The 26,622-nt window shown below is 43.0% G+C and overlaps 2 protein-coding genes across 5 annotated transcripts in view; one reads left to right on the top strand and one right to left on the bottom strand.

Annotated features, from left to right (window-relative positions):
- Positions 1 to 8,301, top strand: part of LOC118390041 (angiomotin-like) — a 51,601-nt gene extending 43,300 nt beyond the window's left edge. Inside the window, 1 exon segment of the mRNA XM_035780190.2 lies at positions 3,046 to 8,301. Within this exon segment, the coding sequence (XP_035636083.2) occupies positions 3,046 to 3,164 (119 nt within the window). The 3' untranslated portion in view covers positions 3,165 to 8,301.
- A 119-nt stretch (positions 8,302 to 8,420) lies between these two features.
- On the bottom strand, positions 8,421 to 24,322 carry LOC118390040 (mitochondrial fission factor-like). 4 transcript variants are annotated; one of them, XM_052529857.1, is made up of 9 exons: positions 24,015 to 24,227; positions 22,950 to 23,177; positions 22,567 to 22,700; positions 22,238 to 22,329; positions 19,947 to 20,129; positions 19,091 to 19,165; positions 18,871 to 18,949; positions 11,428 to 11,470; positions 8,421 to 10,849 (listed from the first exon to the last, which is right to left on the bottom strand). In XM_052529857.1, the coding sequence occupies exons 2-9, from the start codon at positions 23,158 to 23,160 to the stop codon at positions 10,800 to 10,802; spliced, it is 867 nt and encodes a 288-aa protein (XP_052385817.1). In that variant the 5' UTR covers positions 23,161 to 23,177; positions 24,015 to 24,227; the 3' UTR covers positions 8,421 to 10,799. The 4 variants fall into 4 exon arrangements, with proteins under 4 accessions (XP_052385817.1, XP_035636074.1, XP_052385816.1 ...); XM_035780181.2 differs by lacking the exons at positions 11,428 to 11,470; positions 24,015 to 24,227 and adding an exon at positions 24,254 to 24,322; XM_052529856.1 differs by lacking the exon at positions 11,428 to 11,470 and having other exon boundaries at positions 24,015 to 24,223.
- Between the last annotated feature and the right edge of the window lie 2,300 nt (positions 24,323 to 26,622).

Here is a 26,622-nt window from a genome sequence, read left to right as displayed (position 1 = left end):
GCAAACAACACTTGTGATTGTCAGTGTGGCCCATCACTTCAGGCAATAGACTGACCTGAATCGTTTCTAGGAAAATGATCTAACCAAGAACAAATACACTTTTGTTTCAAATCTGTTTTGACGTGTTGCGAGACTAATTCAAGAAATAATCCAAGAACTACAAATTTGTTTCAACCATATAAAGAAGTGGAGTTATGAAACCAATACAGTAGCTGGAGGGGAAGTGGATAAGCAAGAGTGGGTCAGATGCTCTGGATGGGTAATTTGGGGTCAAACATCCTATCAAATATAGTGTGCTGGATATTATTTTCTCTAAGGAAAATCACCTATTCCCTTTAGAGTGCACTACTTATAGTGCCTTCAGAAAGTATTCACACTTCTAGTCTTTTTCCACATTTTGTTGTGTTAGTCTGAATATTACATTTGTTTAAAACAATTTCACTGGCCTACACACAATACCCAATAATGTAAAAGTTACAAATGAATAAAAAATGAAAAGCTGAAATGTCTTGAGACTATAAGTATCCAACCCCTTTGTTATGAAAGCCCAACAGTAAATCAGTTCAGGAGTAAAAACATGCTTAAAACCTGTTGTGACTAGGGGGCAGTATTTTTGTGACTAGGGGGCAGTATTTTCATTTTTGGAGAAAAAAAACGTTCCCGTAGTAAACGGGATAATTTGTCAGGACAAGATGCTAGAATATGCATATAATTGACAGTTTAGGATAGAAAACACTCTAAAGTTTCCAAAACTGTAAAAATATTGTCTGTGAGTATAACAGAACTGATGTTGCAGGCGAAAGCCTGAGAAAAATCCAATCCGGAAGTGCTTCATGTTTTGAAATCGCTGCGTTCCAATGCGTCCCTATTGAGCAGTGAATGGGCTATCAACCAGATTACTCTTTCTCCGTATTCCCGAAGGTGTCTACAGCATTGTGACGTAGTTTTACGCATTTATGTTGAAGAATACCCGTCAGCGGCTACATTGCGCAAGTGGTCACCTGATGCTCCCAGAGAGATTCTCGCGTAAAATACAGAGGTAGCCATTACTCCAATCGGTCCTACTGAAAAACGAATTGTCCCGATGGATATATTATCGAATAAATGTTTGAAAAACACCTTGAGGATTGATTACAAACAACGTTTGCCATGTTTCTGTCGATATTATGGACCTAATTTGGAAGCCGTTTTCGTGACTGCAATTTCCGGGCGATTTCTCAGCCAAATGTGAAGAACAAACAGAGCTATTTTGCCTACAAAAATATTACTTTTGGAAAAAAGGAACATTGGCTATCTAACTGGGAGTCTCGTGAGTGAAAACATCCGAAGCTCATCAAAGGTAAACAATTTAATTTGATTGCTTTTCTGATTTCTGTGACCAAGTTACCTGCTGCTAGCTGGACAAAATGCTATGCTAGGCTATCGATAAACTTACACAAATGCTTGTCTAGCTTTGGCTGTAAAGCATATTTTGAAAATCTGAGATGACAGGGTGATTATCAAAATGCTAAGCTGTGTCTCAATATATTTCATTTGTGATTTTCATGAATAGGAACATTTTCTAGGAATATTTATGTCCGTTGCGTTATGCTAATTAGTGTCAGGCGATGATTACGCTCCCGCATGCGGGATGGGGAGTCACTATTAACAAGTCACACTGTTTAACAGGATTTTTTATGATTATCTCATCTCTGTACCCTGCACATACAATTATCTGTAAGGCCCCTCAGTTGAGCAGTGAATTTCAAACACAGAATCAACCACAAAGACAAGGGAGGTTTTCCAATGCCTCGTGAAGAAGGGCACCTATTGGTAGAAATAGGCATTGAATATCCCCTTGAACACGGTGAAGTTATTAATTACACTTTGAATGGTCTACCTATACACCCAGTCACTGCAAAGATGTTAGGTGTCTTTCTTAACTCAGTTGCCTGAGAAGAAGGAAAATTATTTCTCCATGAGGACAATGGTGACTTTAAATCAGTGACAGAGTTTAATGGCCATGATAGGAGAAAACTTAGGGTGGATCAACAACATTGTAGTTACTCCACAATACTAAGCTAAATGACAGAGTAAAAAGAAGGAAGCCTATACAGAATACAAATATTCCAAATGTGAATCCTGTTTGCTACAAGGCACTAAAGTAATACTCCAACAAATGTGGCAAAACAATTTTTTGTCCTGAATCCAAAGTGTTATGTTTGGGGCTAATCCAATACAACACATTGCCGAGTACAACTCTCCATATTTTCAAGCATAATGGTGGCTACATCATGTTATGGGTATGCTTGTAATCAATAAGAACTGGGAAGTTTTTCAGGGAAAAAAATGAACCGAATGGAGCTAAGCACAGGCAAAATCCTCAAGGAAAACCTGTTTGTCTGCTTTCCACCAAAAAACGGTAAGATTAATTCACCTTTCAGCAGGACAATAACCTAAAACACAAGGCCAAATCTACACAACGGAGTTGCTTACAAGAAGCCAGTGAATGTTCCTGAATGGCTGAGTTACAGTTTTGACTTAAATCTGCTTGAAAATCTATGGCAAGACCTGAAAGTGGTTGTCTAGCAATGATCAACAACCAATTTGACAGAGCTTGAAGAATTTTGAAAAGAGGAATGGCCAAATGTTGCAAAACCCAGGTGTGGAAAGCTCTTAGAGACTTACCTAGAAAGACTCACAGCTGTAATTGCTGCCCGAGGTGCTTCTACAAAGTATTACATTTATGTAAATTATATATTTCTGTATTTAATTTTCAATAAATTTGCTGCAATTTCTAAAAACATGTTTTTCATTTGTCATTATGGGGTATTGTGTGTAGGGGATGGGTGAGGTGAAAAAATCTATTTAATCCATTTTGAATTCAGGCTGTAACACAACAAAATGTTGAATAAGTCAAGGGGTATGAATACTTTCTGAGGGCACTGTATGTGGCTCTGGTCAAGAGTAGTGATCTATATGGGGATTGGGGACTATGATGTCTTTGTTTTGGGGGTAGACATTCCCTTTGATCAGTTGACTAACCTTCTCCCTATTTGTCTGTAGATGTGCCTGTGTTCCATAGCAGTACCCTGGAAAGGCGCGCCCCTGTGCAGTCCCACCCCCAGCCCCCATCAGCCTCCCAACAGGAGTTGGACAACGACATGGTGGAGGTCCTCATCTGAAACTCAACCCCTGACCTCTGAACCGTGGCCTCTATAGGTCACAGGACAGGACAGGATGGGAGGACAAGTGTGTTTGTGCACTATCGACACACTCACTCACACACAAACACCTTCATACACACACTTTCAAAATAGGTGAAGGATTACTTTTTTTTTCATTAAAAAAAATATATGTTTGGTGTTTAAATAGATGTCTGGTGTTTAACTAGGGTGTGTTAAAATGCACTATTTTTCTAGATGTGTTTTTAATGAACAATACCGTGTTTTAATTAATACCACGTACAGTTTGAGTCAGGAGGTTTTAGTGTCATCAGAATGATCAATTAACTCTCTTGTACAGTGTTGCTGGAGGCTATTGGTTAACTAGCCCCCTTGGACCAAATTTCTTGGCTACCATTCATTGCATTTATTGCACTACTTATTTTTCTGAGTGTGTTTCAAAACGTTGTTTTTTAACATTTAGTCTGACTTAGGTATTCTTATTTATGTGTGGTAGTACATTATTCACCAATGTTAGATGTGGCACTTGGGTAATCAAAGATATATTGTAAACTACAAAACATTATTTTAACCTGTAAATACTGTATTTAGATACTGTGTGTATGGCATGTGTATCATTTAACTGAACCGAATGGAATAGGTTTTTAGAAGCCATTCGGTTACATGGCACAGCCAGCCAAGGACCACAATGCACTGTTTAAAGTATTGGGGGCCCAGCCTCACATGTCACAGTGGAGAACAAGGGGGAGCGAGAATCACACCTTTCTACTGTGGTCCAATGTGCTGCATGTGTGACCCCACTGGATGGGGTCTGTCTCTTTGAAGTACAGTAGAAGAGGTTTGGTGTTCACCAATGTGCCTATGCTTCAGTTATAAGGTTCTCCACCATACCTGTTAAGTGTAATTCATTCCAGTCTGGCTGGGTTTGGTTAGATTCTTCCGCCCAAACTTGCTTCAAATTATTTTAGGCCTAAAATAGTCCGTTGGGATTTTAACTTCTAGTTTATGCAACGAACAGACATTCTGGTAATTACCTGTCCTTCTAATTTACAAGCTTGATTGGCATTGTTTATATACAATGCATTTGAAAGTATTCAGACCCCTTGACTTGAAAAAAAAGTACATTACAGCCTTATTCTAAAATGGATTAAATAGTTTTTTTCCCCTCACCAATTTACACAATACTGCATAATGAAAAAAAAACAACTGTAAATACAGTTTTTTCGAGATTTTCGCAAAAAAATCAATTATGTTACATTTACATAAGTATTCAGACCATTTACTCAGTACTTAGTTGAATCACTTTGGCAGCGATTACAGCCACGAGTTGTCTTGGGTATGCGCTACAAGCTTGGCACACCTATATTTGAGGAGTTTCTCCCATTCTTCTCTGCAGATCCTTTCAAGCTCTGTCAGATTGGATGGGGAGCGTCGCTGCACAGCTATTTTCAGGTCTCTCTGATCGGGTTCAAGTCTGGGCTCTGGCTGGGCCACTCAAGGACATTCAGAGACTTGTCCCGAAGCCACTCCTGCATTGTCTTGGCTGTGTGCTTAGGGTCATTGTTCTGTTGAAAGGTAAACCTTCGCCCCGGTCTTAGGTCCTGAGAGCTCTGGAGCAGGTTTTCATTAAGGATCTCTCTGTACTTTGAGCCGTTCATCTTTCCCTGGATTCTGACTAATCTCACAGTCCCTGCCGCTGAAAAACTTCCCCACAGCATGATGCTGCCACCACCATGCTTCACCATAGGGATGGTGCTAGGTTTCCTCCAGACGTGACGCTTGGCATTCAGGCCAAAGAGTTCAATCTTGGTTTCATCAGACCAGAGAATCTTGTTTCTCATAGTCTAAGAGTCCTTTAGGTGCCTTTTGGCAAACTTCAAGCAGGCTGTCATGTGCCTTTTACTGAAGAGTGGCTTCCGTCTGGCCACTCTACCGTAAAGGTCTGAATGGTAGTGCTGCAGAGATGGTTGTCCTTTTGGAAGGTTCTCCCATCTCCATAGAGGATCTCTAGAGCTCTGTCAGAGTGACCATCGGTTTCTTGGTCCCCTCCCTGACCAAGTCCCTTGTCCCCGATAGCTCAGTTTGGCCTGGCCAGCTCTAGGAATAGTCTTGGTGGTTCCAAACTTCTTCCATTTCAGAATGATGGAGGCCACTGTGTTCTTGGGGCCCTTCAATGCTGCATGAATGTTTTGGTACCCTTCCCCAGATCTGTTTCTCGACACAATCCTGTCTCGGCGCTCTAACGACAATTCCTTCGACCTTGTGGCTTGGTTTTTGCTCAGACATGCACTGTCAACTGTGGGACCTTATATAGACAGGTGTGTGCCTTTCCAAATCATGTCCAATCAATCAAATTTATCCTAGGTGGACTCCAATCAAGTTGTAGAAACATCTGAAGGATGATCAATGGAAACAGGATGCATCTGAGCTCAATTTAAAGTCTCATAGCAAAGGGTCTGAATACTTATTTAAATAAGGTATTTGTTTTTTAGGTTTATTAGATTTGCAAAAATTGATAAAACCTGTTTTTGCTTTGTCATAATGTATGTGCATATTGATGAGGAAAAAGTTTTATTTAATCAATTTTAGAATAAGGCAGTAACCTAACAAAATGTTGAAAAGGGGAAGGGATCTGACTACTTTCCGAATGCACTGTATATGACATTATATGGCTGTGTTTAAAAGCAGACCAATTCTGATCTTTTTCCATTAATTGGTCTTTTGACCAATTGAAATGGGCAAAAGATCAGAAATGGTCTGGCTGTGTGCAGCCTATGTGGTGATAAAATAGTGTTAGCAGTTGAAATCCAAGACAGTTTCATAACTGCACGTCCCTTGCTTTTTACCAAAGGTAACAGAATGAGTTTATCTATAGTTCGTTTTACAGACAACGATCATATAATATATCACGTCAGCAACTTTTTAACAGTGACTTTGAAATATTCACCCACATCACAATCTAGGTAGCAGTTGTGAACATTTCCAATCCAAAGCCAAAAATATGGGACCAAATAAACACTCCACCAGCTGGTCACCTGGCTTGAACCCACTATTGTATGTAGTTTCAAAAGTTTACAAGGGGGGCATTTTTAAAAAAGGAAAAAAAAAGGTCAACAATGTGTCTCAACAAATTGAACTTCCCCTGCTCAAACAAACTGTCCCCTCATATCTACATTTCTTCAACCTGGCTGATGCTAGTAGGCCAGTGTTTAAGAGAACTATGTCAGTGTTGTAACTGAATGAAAAGCACACAGTTTTTGAAAATGTAACATTTGCAGCACAGGTGGGCATTTTCTCCCTGTCTAGTGTCAAGTTGGCTGTCCAGGATAGACAATGGACCCTGGGAGTGGGGACTGAGGTTGAATGCTCTATTATGTTACACTTCAGCTGAGGCTCAGGCCAGACTACCGCATTTGGGGCACCGACCTCCGGGCATTTATAACGCTATTCTACACATTTGTCATGAGGCTAATAAAAAATGTTGCCGTTTTAAAGCTAATTTCCTGCAATTCTACACTTTTTGCCATGGGGCAGAGATTTTTTTTTTGCTGTTTTATAGCTTATCTCGTGCTTTTGTTCACATTTTGACATGAGTCTGGGAAGATTTTGCTGTTTTAAAGCAAATTTCCTGCCTCCCGGGTGGCACAGCGATTAAGGGCGCTTTACTGCAGCGTCAGCTGTGCCACCAGAGACTCTGGGTTCGTGCCCAGGCTCTGTCGTAACCGGTCGCGACTGGGAGGTCTGTGGGGCGACGCACAATTGGCCTAGCGTCGTCCGGGTTAGGGAGGGTTAGGCCGGTAGGGATATCCTTGTCTCATCGCACACCAGCGATTCCTGTGGCGGGCCGGGCGCAGTGCACGCTAACCAAGGTTGCCAGGTGCACGGTGTTTCCTCCGACACATTGGTGCGGCTGGCTTCCGGGTTGGATGCGCGCTGTGTTAAGAAGCAGTGCGGCTTGGTTGGGTTGTGTATCGGAGGACGCATGACTTTCAACCTTCATCTCTCCCGAGCCCGTACAGGAGTTGTACTGATGAGACAAGATAGTAGCTACTAACAATTGGGGAGAAAAGGGGGTAAACATTTAATTTAAAGCAAATTTCCTGCTATTCTACACAGAGGCACAGAGAAAACATTGCAGATTTCCTACAATTCTACACATTTTGCTATCATATACTATTTGGGGGCCCCAACCCCCCAAATGCATTTTTTGTTTTTTGGGGAAGTGGGTATGCCCTGCGTGCCTGTTCGGTAATCCATCCCTGCTTAGGCTCATTGGATGGCTATCAGTTGCACTTGCTGTTTTACCGTATGTAAATCAAAAATGTTCAATGGTTACATTTTAAAAAGGACAATGGATTTTAATATTCAACATATTGGGAGAGCATTAAATGTTCTCTCGTGGTGTGACTGACAGTCATATGGACATTTCAAAGTCCCCATTATCAGGGACTGTACCAGCCTGTACCTGAAGCTTCAGAAGATGTTATTTATACTTAAATTAATTAAACTCTTAAAGCAAAGGTATTCCACTTAATCTGTTCTGATGGCAACTATTTGTTGTCCCACCCGAAGGCCAGTCCTTGAGTCTTGCTTCAAATTCCAACCCTAAATCATAAGGCCCTCTGTGTTCTGAGCCAGGAGCCAAACAATGTGCTGTATCCATGACTGTTAAACAACAGACAATTTCACAACTTCTCTCATGTTACAAGTGTTTAACATTTACAAGTTTAAGTCACAAAGTGAGCAGTAAGTGCCTGCAGACCTGCCTTATCAGTCTTGTGATGGGAATGATTCTCATCCAACTTTGTATTAATGTTTGTGATCAATCAAGTTGAAGATGGTACTGGTAAACTCACCAACTATCTTTAAAGATGCAATGTCTTCTAGTATTTTGGTGCATTTTCACAAAGTCAATACAATAGAAGCTGCTGTACAATCGCCATTCATGTTGAATTAAATTAATTCTAATCAAGATTGTTGTTTTTTTACAAAAATCATCTCATGCCGTTTCTGTGTGGTTTCACTATGATGTTCTCCTGACAATGTTCCAAATAATGACTTTCCAAATGTTTCAGAAAGTGAGTTCTCTTGGTTTAGAATTAATTTAATTTTTTAAATAAATAAATATACAATGCGACTCATGTTCATTCTGTGCATTATGCTCTATTGGAATGTTTACTACACATGTATTTAAATTGGGTGGTCTAGACTAAGGTGCAAGCAGTTGAAAGACCCAACAGACAACACAAACCTCACTCAACATTATATCAAATCTAATTTATTAAATACATGTACAAGAAAAGCCTGTGCAACGTCAAAAGTTTAAAAATAAAACCCATGCAATAAATTAGTGCAACATGTACATTCATTGTGATTAACATAATTTGACTTCTGAAAAAATGACTGCATATATAATTTCATTGGATAAACTTAAGTTCCAAGCCACTGAAGTCTTGATTAAATATACACTACATGACCAAAAGTATGTGTGCGCCTGCTCGTCAAACATTTCATTTCAAAATCATGGACATTAATATGGAGTTGGTCCCCCCCTTTGCTGCAATAACAGTCTCCACTCTCCTGGGAGAGCTTTCCACTAGATGTTGGAACATTGCTGCAGGGACATTCTTCGATTCAGGCATTAGAGAGGTCAGGCACTGATGTTAGGAGATTAGGCCTGGCTCGCAGTCGGCGTTCCAATTCATTCCAAAGGTGTTCGATGTGGTTGGTCAGGACTCAATGCAGGCCAGTCAAGTTCTTCCACAAACCATTTCTGTATGGACCCCGCTTTGTGCACGGGGGCATTGTCATGCTGAAAAAGGAAAGGGCCTTCCCCAAACTGTTGCCACAAAGTTGGAAGCACAGAATTGTCTAGAATGTCATTGTTTGCTTTAGCGTTAAGATTTCCCTTCACTGGAACTAAGGGGCCTAGTTGTAACCATGAAAAACAGCCCGACTATTACTCCAAACTTTACAGTTGGCACTATGCAGTCAGGCAGGTAGCATTCTCCTGGCATCCGCCAGACCCAGATTAGTCTTGTCGGTTTGCCAGATGGTGAAATGTGATTCATCACTCCATAGAACGCGTTTCCACTGCTCCAGAGTCCAATGGCGGCAAGCTTTACACCACTCCAGCTGGCGCTTGGCATTGTGCATGGTGATCTTAGGCTTGTGTGGCTGCTTGGCCATGGAAACACATTTCATTGTGTTGACGTTGCTTCCAGAGGCAGTTTGTAACTCAGTAGTGAGTGTTGCAACCGAGGACTGACGATTTTTACGTCTGTCTATGGGGATTACATGGCTGTGTGTTCAATTCTATACACGTGTCAGCAACGGGTGTAGCTGAAAGAGTTTGAAGGGGTGTCCACATACTTTTGTATATATAGTGTAGGTCTTAGAACCTTATTACCTATGTACTGTCTGCAACTGATTACAATTTAGGCTTCTTTAGTTCTGAAAAGTTCCAACTAAATCATGCCATAATGGTTTTCTTGATACTTCAGACCAGTTACCAACTGACTTATGGCGATCCACCCCCAGATACAGGGGCTATGGGAAGAGACTACCAACTACATTCAAATGTTACAAGTTGTGTTTTGACAGACCTATGACGTGAATCTGATTATCCAACCTAGCCACCAGAATGTAGCAGAACGTCAGCAGTAACACCATCACCTCCTCCAGCCGTGGTAAACACTAGCTGTCCAGGTCAGACGGCCAATCCTTGATGCATGAATCAATCCCTGTTTATGTTGAAATTGGCCAGCCTCCACCTTGACAATGCATTGTCATTTATTTTATTTGACCTTTGCACACTAACTCTCAACACCCTCATTCAATCCTCAGTCCTAAGGGGAAGTTCCCTGATTTTTACATTTAAATTACTTATTTTCACTTTGTGCTTGTAGTTGATCCCCAGTTTGTTTATTAAATATATATTATATGAGAGAAATTGTAAATTTCATATCACGTAAAAATTCCATTCTAAATTGTTTCTGCTCAATATTTATTTATTTCACTATCCCAATAAATCCATATTTTTGTTGTAAACAGAAACAGAATCAAACATGGATTTATGGCACAGTGGACTTTTTAAAAAACTGAGTAAAGAGACATTCAGAATGGTACTCTTATGTAATGTGGAGTGTTTTAGAGTGTTTTCCAATATGCTTCCAACATATTTGGATATTGCATTATAGTCAATGGCAAGTGATGACAACCAATTTTCTCTGTAAGGAAACAAATAAAACAATTACAAGTTTGGGAATCAACGACAACAGAAAGAGTGAAAATAAGGCCACATGTAAAAATGGATGAACTGCCCCTACTTAAGTGGTCCAAACAGCTTCCTTTCCTCCCCTGGCCTTGAAAGAAAGATGAGGGAAGAGATGGCATTTTAAACAATAGATGCTGAGCACCTAACACCAACATGTGTATGTAAATAAGTGCACTGCAATACCCAGCTGAGTGGATGTGTAATGCAGAGTTGAGCAAAGTAGCTGGTTGGAGGGTTGTAGTGCAGATGAGTGGGCTGTTTGAATGACATGTGTCTGTTATCTGCGTATCCAGAGCCATCCATTGAGCAGGCAGGCAGAAAGGAGCAGGGAGAAGAGCACCAGCTCCGTCTGTCTGCATTCAGCATTCTGCCTTTCCAGACCCGCCAGACGACGACTCATCTTTACCACCTGGACACGAGAGAGAACGGTGCGGATCTGTTATAATCAAATCTTATTGGTCACATACACATATTTACAGATTGTATTGCGGGTGTAGCAAAATGCTTGTGTTCCTAGTTCCAAAAGTGCAGTAATATTTGGTATTTCATTAGGATCCCCATGAGCAGTTGCCAAAGCAGCAGCTACTCTTCCTGGAGTCCACACAAAACATGAAACATAATACAGAACATCATTAGACAAGAACAGTTGAAAGACAGAACTACAGATTTTTTAAAAGGCACACATAGTTTGTGTGTATGCATTGATATGTAGCCTATCTAGGTCAAATAGGGGAGAGGCGTTGTGCCGCAAGGTGTTGCTTCATCTGTTTTTGGAAACCAGGTTTGCTGTTAATTTGAGCAATAGGAGATGGAAGTTCCACGCAATAAGGGCCTTATTTAACACTGTACGTTTTCTTGAATTTGTTCTGGATTTGGGGACTATGAAAAGGCCCCTGGTGGCATAAGTGTGTGTGTCAAAGCTGTGTTTAAGTTGACTATGTAAAAAAATTGGTATTTTCAACACATACATTTCTTAATTTTTTTCACCTTTATTTAACCAGGTAGGAAAGTTCTCATTTTCAACTGCAACCTGGCCAAGATAAAGCAAAGCAGTGCGACAAACAGAGTTACACATGGAATAAACAAACGTACAGTCAATAACACAATAGAAAAATATAAGTTTATATACAGTGTGCGCAAATGGTGTGAGGAGGAAAGGCAATAAATAGGCCATAGTAGCGAAGTAATTACAATTTAGTAAATTAACACTGGAGTGATCGATGTGCAAGTAGAAATACTGGTCTGCAATACAGCAAAAAAGTAAATAAAAACAATATGGGGATGAGGTAGGTAGATTGGATGGGCTGTGTACAGCTGCAGCGATCGGTTAGCTGATGTTGAGTGAGGGAGATAGAAGTGTCCAACTTCAGTGATTTTTGCAATTCATTCCAGTCATTGGCAGCAGAGAACTGGAAAGAAAAGTGGCCAAATGAGGTGTTGGCTTTGGGGATGACCAGTGAGATATACATGCTGGAGCGCGTGCTACTGGTGAGTGTTATCGTGACCAGTGAGCTGAGATAAGGAAGAGCTTTACCTAGCAAAGACTTACAGATGACCTGGAGCCAGTGGGTCTGGCGACGTATATGTAGCGAGGGCCAGCCGACGAGAACATACAGGTTGCAGTGGTTGGTGGTATATGGGGCTTTGGTGACAAAACGGATGGCACTGTGATAGACTGCATCCAGTTTGCTGAGTAGAGTGTTGGAGGCTATATTGTAAGTGACATCGCCGAAGTCAAGGATCAGTAGGATAGTCCGTTTTACGAGGATACGTTTGGCGGCGTGAGAGGAGGCTTTGTTGCGAAATAGGAAGCCGATTCTAGATTTGATTTTGGATTGGAGATGTTTAATATGAGTCTGGAAGGAGAGTTTACAGTCAAGCCAGCCACCTAGGTATTTGTAGTTGTCCACATATTCTAAGTCAGAACCATCCAGAGTAGTGATGCTAGTCGGGCGTGCGCGGGTGCGGGCAGCGATCGGTTGAAAAGCATGCATTTTGTGTTACTAGCATTTAAGAGTAGTTGGGGTCCACGGAAGGAGTGTTGTATGCCACTGAAGCTCGTTTGGAGGTTTGCTAACAGTGTCCAAAGAAGGGCCAGATGTATACAGAATGGTGTCGTCTGAGTAGAGTTGGATCAGGGAAATCACCCGCAGCAAGAGCGACATCATTGATATATACAGAGAAGAGAGTCGGCCCGAGACTTGAACCCTGTGGCACCCCCATAAAGACTGCCAGAGGTTCGGACAACAGGCCCACCGATTTGACACACTGAACTCTGTCTGAGAGGTAGTTGTTGAACCAGGCGAGGCAGTCATTAGAAAAACCAAGGATATTGAGTCTGCCAATAAGAATACGATGATTGACAGAGACGAAAGCCATGGCCAGGTCGATGAAGACGGCTGCACAGTACTGTCTTTTATCGATGGTGGTTATGATATCGTTTTTAGGACCTTGAGCGTGGTTGAGGTGCACCCGTGACCAGCTCGGAAACCGGATTGCACAGCAGAGAATTGTGGGATTCGAAATGGTCAGTGATCTGTTTATTAACTTGGCTTTCGAGGACTTTAGAAATGGATGGATATAGGTCTGTAACAGTTTGGGTCTAGGGTGTCACCCCCTTTGAAGAGGGGGACAACCGCGGCAGCTTTCCAATCTTTAGAGATCTCGGACGATACGAAAGAGGTTGAACAGACTGGTATTAGGGATTGCAACAATGGTGGTGGATAATTTTAGAAATAGAGGGTCCAGATTTGCCCAGCTGATTTGTACGGGTCCAGGTTTTGCAGCTCTTTCAGAACATCTGCTATCTGGATTTGGGTGAAGGAGAAACTGGGGAGGCTTGGGCAAGTAACTGCGGGTGTTGTGGAGCTGTTGGCCGGGGTTGGGGTAGCCAGGAGGAAAGTATGGCCAGCCGTAGAGAAATGCTTATTGAAATTCTATATTATCGTGGATTTATCGGTGGTGACAGTGTTGCCTAGCTTCAGTGCAGTGGGTAGCTGGGAGGAAGTGCTCTTATTCTCCATGGACTTTACAATGTCCCAAAACTTTCTGGAGTTAGAGCTACAGGATGCAAATTTATTTTTGGAAAAGCTAGCATTTGCTTTCCTAACTGACTACATGTACTGGTTCCTGACTTCCCTAAAAAGTTGCATATCGCGGGGACTATTCAATGCTAGTGCAGTCTTCCACAGGATGTTTTTGTGCTGGTCGAGGGCAGTCAGGTCTGGAGTGAACCAAGGGCTATATCTGTTCTTAGTTTTTTGAAAGGGGCATGCTTATTTAAGATGGTGAGGAAATTACTTTTAAAGAATGATCTGGCATCCTCAACCGATGGGATGAGGACAATGATTCTTATTAAATAATATCTAACAAGTCACAACAATACACAAAGATCTCAAAGTAAAATGGAATTAAGAAATATATAAATATTAGGATGAGCATTGTCGGAGTGGCATTGACTAAAATTCAGTAGAATAGAATACAGTATATGCACATGAAATTACTATGTAAACATAATTAAAGTGACCTGTGATTCCATGTCTATGTACACTGCTTTAAAAAAATAAAGGGAACACTTAAACAAGACAATGTAACTCCAAGTCAATCACACTTCTGTGAAATCAAACTGTCCACTTAGGAAGCAACACTGATTGACAATACATTTCACATGCTGTTGGCAAATGGAATAGACAACAGGTGGAAATTATAGGCAATTAGCAAGACACCCCCAATAAAGGAGTGGTTCTGCAGGTGGTGACCACAGACCACTTCTCAGTTCCTATGCTTCCTGGCTGATGTTTTGATCACTTTTGAATGCTGGCGGTGCTTTCACTCTAGTGGTAGCATGAGACGGAGTCTACAACCCACACAAGTGGCTCAGGTAGTGCAGCTCATCCAGGATGGCACATCAATGCGAGCTGTGGCAAGAAGGTTTGCTGTGTCTGTCAGCGTAGTGTCCAGAGCATGGAGGCATTACCAGGAGACAGGCCAGTACATCAGGAGACATGGAGGAGGCCGTAGGAGGGCAACAACCCAGCAGCAGGACCGCTACCTCCACCTTTGTGCAAAGAGGAGCAGCAGGAGCACTGCCAGAGCCCTGCAAAATGACCTCCAGCAGGCCACGAATGTGCATGCGTCTGCTCAAACGGTCAGAAACAGACTCCACGAGGGTGGTATGAGGGCCCCACGTCCACAGGTGGGGGTTGTGCTTACAGCCCAACACCGTGCAGGACGTTTGGCATTTGCCAGAGAACACCAAGATTGGCAAATTCGCCACTGGCTCCCTTTGCTCTTCACATATGAAAGAAGGTTCACACTGAGCACATGTGACAGACGTGACAGAGTCTGAAGATGCCGTGGAGAATGTTCTGCTGTCTGCGACATCCTCCAGCATGACTGGTTTGGCGGTGGGTCAGTCATGGTGTGGGGTGGCATTTCTTTGAGGGGCCGCACAGCCCTCCATGTGCTCGCCAGAGGTAGCCTGACTGCCATTAGGTACCGAGATGAGATCCTCAGACCCCTTGTGAGACCATATGCTGGTGCGGTTGGCCCTGAGTTCCTCCTAATGCAAGACAATGCTAGACCTCATGTGGCTGGAGTGTGTCAGCAGTTCCTGCAAGAGGAAGGCATTGATGCTATGGACTGGCCTGCCCGTTCCCCAGACCTGAATCCAATTGAGCACATCTGGGACATCATGTCTCGCTCCATCCACCAACGCCACGTTGCACCACAGACTGTCCAGGAGTTGGCAGATGCTTTAGTCCAGGTCTGGGAGGAGATCCCTCAGGAGACCATCCGCCACCTCATCAGGAGCATGCCCAGGCGTTGTAGGGAGGTCATACAGGCACGTGGAGGCCACACACACTACTGAGCCTAATTTTGACTTGTTTTAAGGACATTACATCAAAGTTGGATCAGCATGTAGTGTGGTTTTCCACTTTAATTTTGAGTGTGACTCCAAATCCAGACCTCCATGGGTTGATACATTTGATTTCTATTGATAATGTGTGATTGTTGTCAGCACATTCAACTATGTAAACAAAAAAAGTATTTAATAAGAATATTTCATTCATTCAGATCTAGGATGTGTTAATTTAGTGTTCCCTTTCTTTTTTTGAGCAGTGTATATAGGGCAGCAGCCTCTAAGGTGCAGGGTTGAGTAACCGGGTGTTAGCCGGCTAGTGATGTCTATTTAACAGTCTGATGGCCTTGAGATTGAAAAACAGCTTCTGTCTCTCGGCCACAGCGTTGATGCCCTGTACTGACCTCGCCTTCATGATAGCGGGGTGAACAGGCCGTGGATCGGGTGGTTGATGTCCTTGATGATATTTTTGGCCTTCCTGTGACATTGGGTGTAGTAGGTGTCCTGGAAGGCAGGGAGTGTGCCCCTGGTGATGCGCTGGGCAGACCACACCACCCTCTGGAGAGCCCTGAGATTGCGATTGGTGCAGTTGCCGTACCAGGTGGTGATACAGCCCGACAGAATGCTCTCAAATGTATGCATCTGTAAAAGTTTGAGTGTCTTAGGGGCCAAGCCACCTTTTTTCAGCCTCCTGAGGTTGAAGAGGTGCTGTTGTGCCTTCTTCACCACACTGTCTGTGTGAGTGGACCATTTCGATCGTCAGTGATGTGTACGCCGAGGAACTGTAAGCTTTCCACCTTCACTGCGGTACCGTCAATGTGGATAGGGGCGTGCTCCCTCTGCTTTATCCTGAAGTCCACAATCAGCTCCTTCGTTTGTTGACGTTGAGGGAGAGGTTATTTTCCTGGCACCACTCCGCCAGGGCCCTCATCTCCTTCCGGTAGGCTGTCTCGTCATTGTTGGTAATCAGGCAAACTATGGTTGTGTTGTCTGCAAACTTGATGATCGAGTTGGAGGATTGTGTGTGGCCACGCAGTCATGGGTGAACAGGGGGTATAGGAGGGGGCTGAATACACACCCTTGTGGGGCCCCTGTGTTGAGGATCGGTGAAGTGGAGGTGTTGTTTCCTACCTTCACCACCTGGGGGCAGACCTTCAGGAAGTCCAGGTCTCAGTTGCACAGGGCAGGGTTCAGACCCAGGGCTCCGAGCTTGATAAGCTTGGAGGGTACTAGAGTGTTGAAGGCTGAGCTAGTCAATGAAGAGCATTCTTACATAGGTATTCCTCTTGTCCAGGTGGGATAAGGCAGTGTACAGTTCAATGGTGATTGCATCGTCTGTAGATCTATTGGGGCGGTAAGCAAATTGAAGTGGGTCTAGGGTCTCAGGTAAGGTAGAGGTCATATGATCCTTAACTAGCCTCTCAAAGCACTTCATGATGACAGAAGTGGATGATAGTCAGTTCAGTTACCTTTGCTTTCTTGGGTACAGGAACAATGGTAGACATCTTGAAGCAAGTGGGGATAGCAGACTGGGATAGGGAGAGATTAAATATGTCCGTAAATACTCCAGCCAGCTGGTCTGCGCATGCTCTGAGCACGCGGCTAGGGATGCCGGCTGGTCCGGCAGCCTTGCGAATGTTAACAGGCTTAATGTCTTACTCATGTTGGCCACGGAGAATGAGAGCCCACAGTCCCTGGGAGCAGGCTGTGTCGATGGCACTGTGTTATCCTCAAAGCGGGCGAAGAAGGTGTTCAGCTTGTCTGGGAGCAAGACGTCGGTGTCTGTGACGTGGCTGGTTTTCCCTTTGTAATCCGCGATTGTCTGTAGACCCTGCCACATACGTCTTGTGTCAGCCGATGAACTGCGACTACACTTTGTCTCTGTACTGACGTTTTTCCTGTTTGATTGCCTTACGGAGGGAATAACTACACTGTTAGTATTCGTCCATAATCCCAGTCACCTTGCTATGGTTAAATGAGGTGGTTTGCGCTTTCAGCTTAGTGTGAATGCTGCCATCTATCCACGGTTTCTGGTTTGGGTAGGTTTTGGTCATCACAGTGGGAACAACATCTATACACTTCGTAATGAACTCTGTCACCGTGTCCGTGTACAGGTCAACGATATTATCCGGGGCTAGCCATAACGTATACCAGTCCGCGTGATCAAAACAATCTTGAAGCATGGATTCTGATTGGTCAGACCAGAGTTGAATAGTCCTTAGCACATGTACTCCCTGTTTGAGTTTCTGCCTATAGGAAGGGAGGAGCAAAATGGAGTCGTGAACTGATTTGCCGAAGGGAGGGCCTTGTAGGCATCCCGGAAGAGAGAATAGCAGTGGTCAAGAGTTTTCCCAGCACAAGTACTGCAGTCAATGTATTGCTTGAACTTAGGTAGTGTTTTCCTCATTTGGTTTGTTAAAATCCACTACTAAAATAAATGCGGCCTCAGGATATGTGGTTTCCAGTTTGCATGAAGTCCATTGTAGTTCCTTGAGGGCCGTTGTGGTATCGGCTTGAGGAGGAATATACACAGCTGTGACTATAACCGAAGAGAATTCTCTTGAGAGGTAATACCTTTGCTTTCTTGGGTACAGGAACAATGGTAGACATCTTGAAGCAAGTGGGGACAGCAGACTGGGATAGGGAGAGATTTGATTGTAAGGTATTCTAGGTTGGGTAAACAAAAGGACTTGAGCTTCTGTACGTTATCACAAATCACACCATGAGTGGTTAATCATGAAACACACCACCGCCAATCTTCCCGGAGAGTTCTTTATTCCTGTCTGCGCGGTGTACTGAGAACCCAGCTGGCTGTAGGGACGGAGACAGTATATCCGGAGAGAACCATGATACCGTGAAACAAAGTATGCCACAGTCCCCGATGTCTCTCTGGAAGGAGATCCTCGTCCTGGGCTTGTCTATTTTATTGTCCAGAGACTGAACATTAGCGAGTAATATACTCGGAAGCGGTGGATGGTGTGCCTCCCTTCTGAGTCGGACGAGAAGTCTTCACCGCTAGCAGCGTCTTGGAGCAGCCTCTGGGATAAGTTCAATTGCCCTGGGGTGTGCAAAAAAAGGATCCAATTCGGGAAAGTCGTATTCCTGGTCGTAATGCTGGTGAGTTACCGCCATTCTGATATCCAAGAGTTCTTTCCGGCTGTATGTAATAACACAAAAAACATTCTGAGCTAATAGTGTAAGAAATAACCCACACAAAAACAAAATACTGCAAAGTTGCTGAGGAGCTATAAGCAGAGCTGCCATGTCTGTCGGTGCCATCTTACTCATTATACTGTAAGTAACCGATTATTTTTACAAAGCATTTGGCGTAGTGTAAAGATGGCCTCGATTTCTGAGCCTGTTTGAGAAAAGACACATTACATAAATACAACATACAAGTATCCATAACACAAGCAATATTAGTGCCTCAACAATGGCCAGAAGAAAATATAGAAGATATGGCTTCTGGCTCCATCTACTGGTAAAACACTGGCTACTCAACCTGGCGGCATGGACTGAACCAAATAGTACAGCAACACTAACAGTAAGGGGGTAATTAGCCTGCTTACCTGTCTCCTAAGTACGATGAACTCCACAGCTGCGGCACTTCCCTCATCATCTGGGCTCATCCAGGAGTCCTGCATGGCACTGCCAACCACACACACAGGGATACATGTAAATGGCACAATGCACACACCACAATTAAATACTTTAGGCTTCTGAAAACAGGGTTTATTCGAACCCCGGAACACACCCAATAACAGTAAATGGCTTGCCAGAACTTGTCACCTTTTCCTGGCTGGTTCAACGTACACAGGGGGTGCCTCGACCACAGCAGTCGTAGGATGTTCAGGATAACTGAACCTTTAAACCAGGGAGAGACCACAGTCTGCAAAGGGGCCTTCAAAACAAGGCAGAGAAACAACAGGGAGGGATCCAGAAAGAGGAAAAAGCAACCAGAGGACAACAAAAGCCAGCATAAAGCAGTAGTAGGATGAAGTTGTCCCATGGATTTTATTTTTTTATTTTACCTTTATTTAACCAGGCAAGTCAGTTAAGAACAAATTCTTATTTTCAATGACGGCCTAGGAACAGTGGGTTAACTGCCTGTTCAGGGGCAGAACGACAGATTTGTACCTTGTCAGCTCGGGGGTTTGAACTTGCAACCTTCCAGTTACTAGTCCAACGCTCTAACCACTAGGCTACCCTGCCGCTGATCTAAGGTCATTTCTCCATTGTCTGTAAAGGCGAAGGTTAGGATTATGGGAGGGTGAGCTGATCCAAGATCTGTGCCTACTGGAAACTTCTACCCAAAGCAAGAGCAAAGCAGGGAGAAGTGACAAGCAGAGTTTAGAGTGCTTCGGGACAGTTCATCAAGGTAAAGGATTAATCAGTAATTGATTAACACTATGATTCAACAAAAGTTGTGAGTAATGGAAGTTATCATGAAGAAAATAATGTATCCTTATCTCGAAGCAAAGGCTTTGAGACAGAATCCATATCTTGAGGAAAATTTGAATTAGTAGTGTAATGACAGACATGCATGCCAAAGCAAGGAAGGAATGGAAGGAAGTTAGGTGCAATTTGTTTAGGAGTGGGTAGGCAGGGGTCACTCAGGACAGAGAAGGTAGGAGTTGCCCCTAACCTGTATTTCTGTGTGACAGTCTGCAGGAGGCGCTGTGAGGCCTGTTGGCCCAGTTCCTTGGCGGCCTGTAGCATGGTCGTTGGGGACAGGTGGCTGGGTGGGATGGCAGGGAGCCCCAGGGGCATGGGCAGGGGGTTTGCAGCAGCAGCGGAGTGCTTAGGGGGGCGTCCTGCACCGCCACGACTATAACAGTCACAAGGGAGGGGTGGGGGTGGGTAGGGTCACCACAACAGAGGTTAGACAGAGAGGGGCACAACTGTTACCAAGCATTGTGACAAGGCCACATACACCACATAACTTCAATTGACTCACATGACTGACCATCTGCCTGGCTTCACGCTGCCTCAAATATAACCAACATACAGTTGAAGTCGGAAGTTTACATACACATTAACCAAATACATTTAAACTCCGTTTTTTCGTTGAAATTCCTGGTCTTTGGTTAGTTAGGATCACCTCTTTAGTTTAAGAATGTGAAATGTCAGAATAACAGTAGAGATAATGATTTCTTTCAGCTTATTTATTTATTTCATCACATTCCCAGTGGGTCAGAAGTTTACATACACTCAATTAGTATTTGGTAGCATTGCCTTTAAATAGTTTAACCTGGGTCAAACATTTCAGGTAGCTTCCCAAAATAAGTTAGGTGAATTTTGGCCCATTCCTCCTGACAGAGCTGGTGTAACTGAGTCAGGTTTGTAGGCCTCCTTGCTCACACACGCTTTTTCAGTTCTGCCCACAAATTCTCTATGGGATTTAGGTCAGGGCTTTGGGATGGCCACTCCAATACCTTGACTTTGTTGTCCTTAGGCCATTTTGCCACAACTTTGGAAGTATGCTTGGGGTCATTGTCCATTTGCAACCAAGCTGTAAATTCCTGACTGATGTCTTGAGATGTTCCTTCAATATATCCACATAATTGTCCTTCCTCATGATGCCATATATTTTGTGAAGTCCACTAGTCCGTCCTGCAGCAAAGCACCACAACATGATGGTGCCACCCCTAAGCTTCACGGTTGGGATGGTGTTCTTCGGCTTGCTCGGTTTTGGAGCAGTGGCTTCTTCCTTGCTGTGCGGCTTTTCAGGTTATGTCGATATAGGTCTCGTTTTACTGTGGATATAGATACTTTTGTACACGTTTCCTCCAGCATCTTCAAAAGGTTCTTTGCTGTTGTTCTGGGATTGATTTGCACTTTTCGCACCAAAGTACGTTCATCTCTAGGAGACAGAACAAGTCTCCTCCCTGACTGGTATGATGGCTGCGTGGTCCCATGGTGTATATTCTTGCGTAGTATTATTTGTACAGATGAACGTGGTACCTTAAGGCGTTTGGAAATTGCTCCCAAGGATGAACCAGACCTTTGGACGTCTACAATTTTTCTTCTGAATCATGGCTGATTTATTTTGATTTTCCCATGATGTCAAGCAAAGAGGCACTGAGTTTGAAGGAAGGCCTTGAAATAAATCCACAGCTACACCTCCAATTGACTCAAATTATGTCAATTAGCCTAAAAAGCTTCTAAAGCCATGACAATTTTCTTGAATTTCCCAAGCTGTTTAAAGGCAGTCAACTTAGTGCATGTAAACCTCTGACACACTGGAGTTGTGATACAGTGAATTATAAAGGGAAATAATCTGTCTGTAAACAATTGTTCGAAAAATGACTTGTGTCATGCAAAGTAGATGTCCTAACCGACTTGCCAAAACTATAGTTTGTTAACAAGAAATGTGTGGAGTGGTTGAAGAACGAGTTTTAAATGACTCCAACCTAAGTGTATGTAAACTTCAGACTTCAACTGTATAGGCAACTGGAGAGGCTAGATATGAGAGGAACCAATGTTTTGTCTCCCTCCGCTGGAAACACAACTCAAAAGGAGGAGGACATAGCAGTATGGGCCTCAGGCAGTGCAAAGTCAATAGAATTTAGAATGTCCCAAGCCGACAATGCAACTTTTCCTTTGCCTTTCTGGAAGGTTCCAGGTTTGAAAGGGCAGGCAAGCGTTGTGTTGAAAGACTGAACAAGGGTCAAAATAATGCTACTATGCTTACATACAGCCAAGTTGTTTCATACACAAGGTGATAAAACCAACAAACGTTGTGTTTTAAAGTGAAGTGTTCTGAAAATATTCAGCACCATGTGTTTTGGGAGCTTTTTTTCTCGGCTTATCAGGAAGCGTTGGACATGTAACCCCCCTCGCTGGTCCAAGGAAAGAGCTGGATTGTTATAGTGACAATCACAGGCTTCCCAAAAATAGTTAATTCGTGTTTAATCCAATGTGTCTTGTACTTACAAGGTGGGGGTGTGCAGTGCCTGTTTGGAGGTGGGGGTGTCAGGATCACTCCTGCCAAAAGCCTGGTCACTGTAGGACCTCCGCAGGGGACTCTGTCACAGGAGAGAGAAAGAGTAACATGAGTTAGATGGTGAGGGTAGGACCAGATGGAAGCTGCTGGTAATGTTTCAATCCAGGTGGTGTCTGCATATTGAATAATTTAAACAGCTCTGAAGAATGATATTCTGAGCAATGGCTTAACACTGCATGCATCAGTCACACTACATTCATCCAATTATTGTCAGACAACTTGTTCCCAAACAAAAAGTCCAGTCTGCAGTCTCACATACCTGCACTGGTTCCCTCATGTAGGGGTCTCTGTCCCAGGCACCTTGCTGCTGTGCCTCCCATGCAAGCCCCAGGGGGAGGGCTGAGTTGTGCTTGGATGGCGTGAACAGTGGACGGGGGCTCATGTCCGGGGCATCTATTATTAAGTCAGAGGTATCAGAACACAGATATGAAAGGAACTCACACAAAGCTCCCATGACTGCTCCAACTCAAATCTTGAGAACATCTAAAGAGCTTTATATCCAGCATTGTAAAGTGTCTAAAGGAGTTGTTCTTCTGACCGGTCTCCATTCTATCCCAACTCCACTTCTAACTTAAGACACATAAAATACCTCCCGTTTTGTATTTATTAATAGGCCTACCTACAGACCAGACATGCACCCACCTGTGAGAGACAGCCTTTCTGGGATGTGCATGCTATAGGAAGCGGGACGCTCAGCACGCCCCTGCCTCGCCTCTTCCCCTCCCTGTCCCATGCCTGGCCCCACTCTCAGCCGGTCCGGGACACGCATCTTCTGGTTGATGGCCTCAGAGAAGACGGGATCACGGCCGCCACGCACATGGGAAACGTCACCCCGAAACCCCGAAGAGGCCATGGTAGCTCTATCAGCTGCTGTGGTAAGTAAAAAATGTGTCACAACTTTTGAAATCTCTGAAAAGACTATACTACCCCTGTAAGACTATAGGTGGATGGAGTTAGCTAGATGATTAGGCAACAAGATTAGTCAAATTTGAGTATATTGGTTTTCCTGCAGTGTGGATTAGCTGTAACTATCACTTAATCTAGGGGCATGTAAAGTCAAAGCAGATGGCAGGCAGCTCAATTAATTTCAATTAGATGTGAGAACTACGTAGGTAGATACTAAACACCACTAGGTATTGAATTTGAGTTCTTGTTCATACATCAAAGTATTTATGTCTGGATAACTATGGCTGAAGACAATTGTTGTAGGTCGTCAAAATAGATGTGATAAAAAACTAATGATAAACTAAGTCGCTAGCTAAATCAACAAGTTGGTTCATGTAAACCAGTGTTGACATATTTGTGGCCAGTCAGCTAGCAAGCATAGCCATCTAGCCTGAAAGAGCTGTCAACTAACGTTAGCATTGAAAATAATAATTTGTTCTTAACTGACTTGCCTAGTTAAATAAAGGTACCATTTTAAAAAACTATTTATAGCTTGCATGCTAACTGATAAGCTAGCGACTAAAGCTATTAGTTAGCTGGCCAAAGAGCGCTGACCTGCAAGTTACTCCTCAGGTCAGTCATCTTTCTTAGCTACTTGTTGCACTCAAACACCAAGGGCTATGGCTACAAAGTGGCTAACGCGCTAGCTACTAACCTATTTTCCATCATCATGCTTTGATCATTATCCTCTTCTCGTCACACTTTCTACATCAAAATAACCCAAATAAATTCAAAATATAGCTAGATAGAAAGATGACTGACCTGAGGAGTAACTTGCAGGTCAGCGCTCTTTGGACAGCTAACTAGTAGATTTAGTCATTAGCTTATCAGTTAGCATGCAAGCTAAATCTGATAGCCAAATGAGGTCAAATTGGTCAACTAAATCCGCAGCAATGTTGACATTATCTTTGACAACGTAGCTACACAGTTTATCCACACCAAATATGTATCTTGCTCCCTCAACTTTTTTTAGAAAGTTAACATTAGGCGACCCTACTTACCTTCACTGCGAAGCGCTGCAAAAATGTTGACAACAGACCGCCCCCTTTCGCTGTGTTGACGCACGCAACCGTCTGTGATTGGTGGGTTAGGGAAATTGACATGTCTTCATATATCCATTCGACAGGCTCAAACATTATGGATATTAAAATACTCTTTATTGACATAAAGTTTACTTTCTGTACGGTGAATGGTCTTCAATGGTAAACTAGGCCTGTCAACTATTTCAAATGGGCATTTTATTCAACAGCAAATACTAGACAGCTGACCATTTGCTTCAGTGAACTTTCAGGTGTAACAACTTTACATTTTCAGAATAAAAATGCTTTATGCAAATGTAAAATGTAACAATGTATTCAACAGCAATTCATCTGGGCAAATAATGTTATTTATATTGCATTAAAAGACAAATCAATATCAGTATTCAATGGTAAAGAATGAAAATAAAAAACACAAAAATAACATCAGGAAACCCATTTAAAATAATAATAACACAGTTCTTTATAGTCTTACAGCAGGAAATGTTGTAAAAAGTAATAAGGTGTAGAAAGGTATTTCTTGAAGAAATGTGTGTGTGCTTGCTTCAGCTGTAGTATGTAGTTTAGTATGGGGAATAACAGTAGTACCTTTAGCAAGCACATTAATTATTACCATATTATTACTTCTTAATTTCCTGCTATGAGGGTCAGGTCCCACCAACCTTTCTTGCCAAGGCGTTACAGGTAAAACATTAACCTATATCAGTGCAGGATCCTCAGAGGAGGAAGGAGAGGACCAACCTCCTCAGTGAAATTCCTAAAAATAAAAATAGTGAAACATTACTAAATAGTGAAAACTAGTGAAAACTATACTAAAAAAAAATTAACACTATGGTGTAGCCAGAGGACAGCTAGTTTCTGTACTCCTCTGGGTACATTGACAATACAAAACCTAGGAGGCTCATGGTTCTCACCCCCTTCCATAGACTTAGTAATTATGACAAATTCCGGAGGAGGTCCTCCATCCTATCAGAGAACCAAACATGCCAATGAAAATGGAATATTCAAAATCAGAGGAGTATGGAGAATTTTTTTACATTTGATTTTACCTTTATTTAACTAGGCAAGTCAGTTAAGACCAAATTCTTATTTTCAATGACGGCCTAGGAACAGTGGAATTGGTGTATAATTTTCTCCATCCTCCCCTGATTCAGAATATACAATTTTCATTGTCATGGCATGGTAATACCAATTAATTGTGTATTAATTGTGTATTACAGCCTGATTAATCAGACTACTATGGAGTCTGCTTCCCTCACTGCTTGGCTAGCTCTCTGAAAATCTTTACAACATTTGGGGGTAAACATTGCTCAACAATGGACTAAAGGAAAAGGAGCCTAACGTTACACCTTATAATCCAAGGACCTTACATGTTCTGTTTAGAGACGAATTGTCTCTGCCAGCTAAAACAGCCAAATACTCAAACTAAGCTAAAATTGATTCTCAATTGTGGTACGGTTCTAGAAACATAAAGCCCTCCACTTTCAAATCACCACAATAATTTCTCAAACAGTAAATAAACACATACTTAACCGGTTAACAGTTGCAGCTGACAGTATTTTTCTGTGACAATGCATTTGTTGCGTCTGTCTTCTATTTACATACAGGTGTTTGGAGATGCAGATAGCTAATTAGCACATGTAGTCGACTCTGTCTTCCGACTGTTTTCCGTACATAATTGCTGTAAATGGAAATATGGCTGTGTAAAAGGTGTGTAGTAATTTAACCTTTTGTTTTTTGAAAATGATTTCTCACTGATATGAAAGATATGTTCCTTATATTTCCAAAAACGTGTTAAAGTTCAGACGAAGCGCTGGAACATGGGAGCCTGATGAGCTGGCTGAAGCGTAGATGCCTGGCGAGGCGTAAAACCCTGGTGATCCGGCTGAGGCCGGACATGAGATGGGCACCTGCCGAGCAAACCGGGACAAGAAAACCTCTCAAGTCAGCTAGGGCATGGAAGCCTGACGAGCTGGCTTATAGGCACCCCCAGTTCCATCGGCGGCGGCCCCTGGACGTGACGTCAGCACCAATTGGAAAGCCAGCACTCCCCGATGCTTCGTTTGATGGCTTCAGGATTCTATAAGGACCGACACTGGATTAGAGAAGCAGGTACGGGGAGTCAACATTCAATAAGGAAGAGACATGGAACAAGACAGGAACAGCGTCAACATACTGGTGACGTACGACAATTAATCCTGAAGTGGGGAACAGAGCTTGGGGACAGACAGATATAGGGAAGGTAATGACACAGGTGATTGAGTCCAGGTGAGTCCAATAATTGCTGATGCGCGTGACAGGGGAAGGCAGGTGTGCGTAATGATGGTGGCAGG

This window comes from Oncorhynchus keta, chromosome 11 (assembly GCF_023373465.1).
Source record: "Oncorhynchus keta strain PuntledgeMale-10-30-2019 chromosome 11, Oket_V2, whole genome shotgun sequence".
Lineage (NCBI taxonomy): Eukaryota > Metazoa > Chordata > Actinopteri > Salmoniformes > Salmonidae > Oncorhynchus > Oncorhynchus keta.
This window is presented reverse-complemented; position numbering and strand designations above follow the sequence as displayed.

Bases quoted from the DNA above. Each gene is read 5' to 3' on its own strand.
- LOC118390040 (XM_035780181.2), bottom strand. From the start codon at position 23,160: ATGGCCTCTTCGGGGTTTCGGGGTGACGTTTCCCATGTGCGTGGCGGC. The intron at 22,330-22,566 runs GTATGTGAGACT...CTCCTGTGACAG, and splicing joins ACATGAGGGAACCAGTGCAG to AGTCCCCTGCGGAGGTCCTA. The intron at 20,130-22,237 runs GTAAGTACAAGA...TGACTGTTATAG, and splicing joins GCACTGCACACCCCCACCTT to TCGTGGCGGTGCAGGACGCC.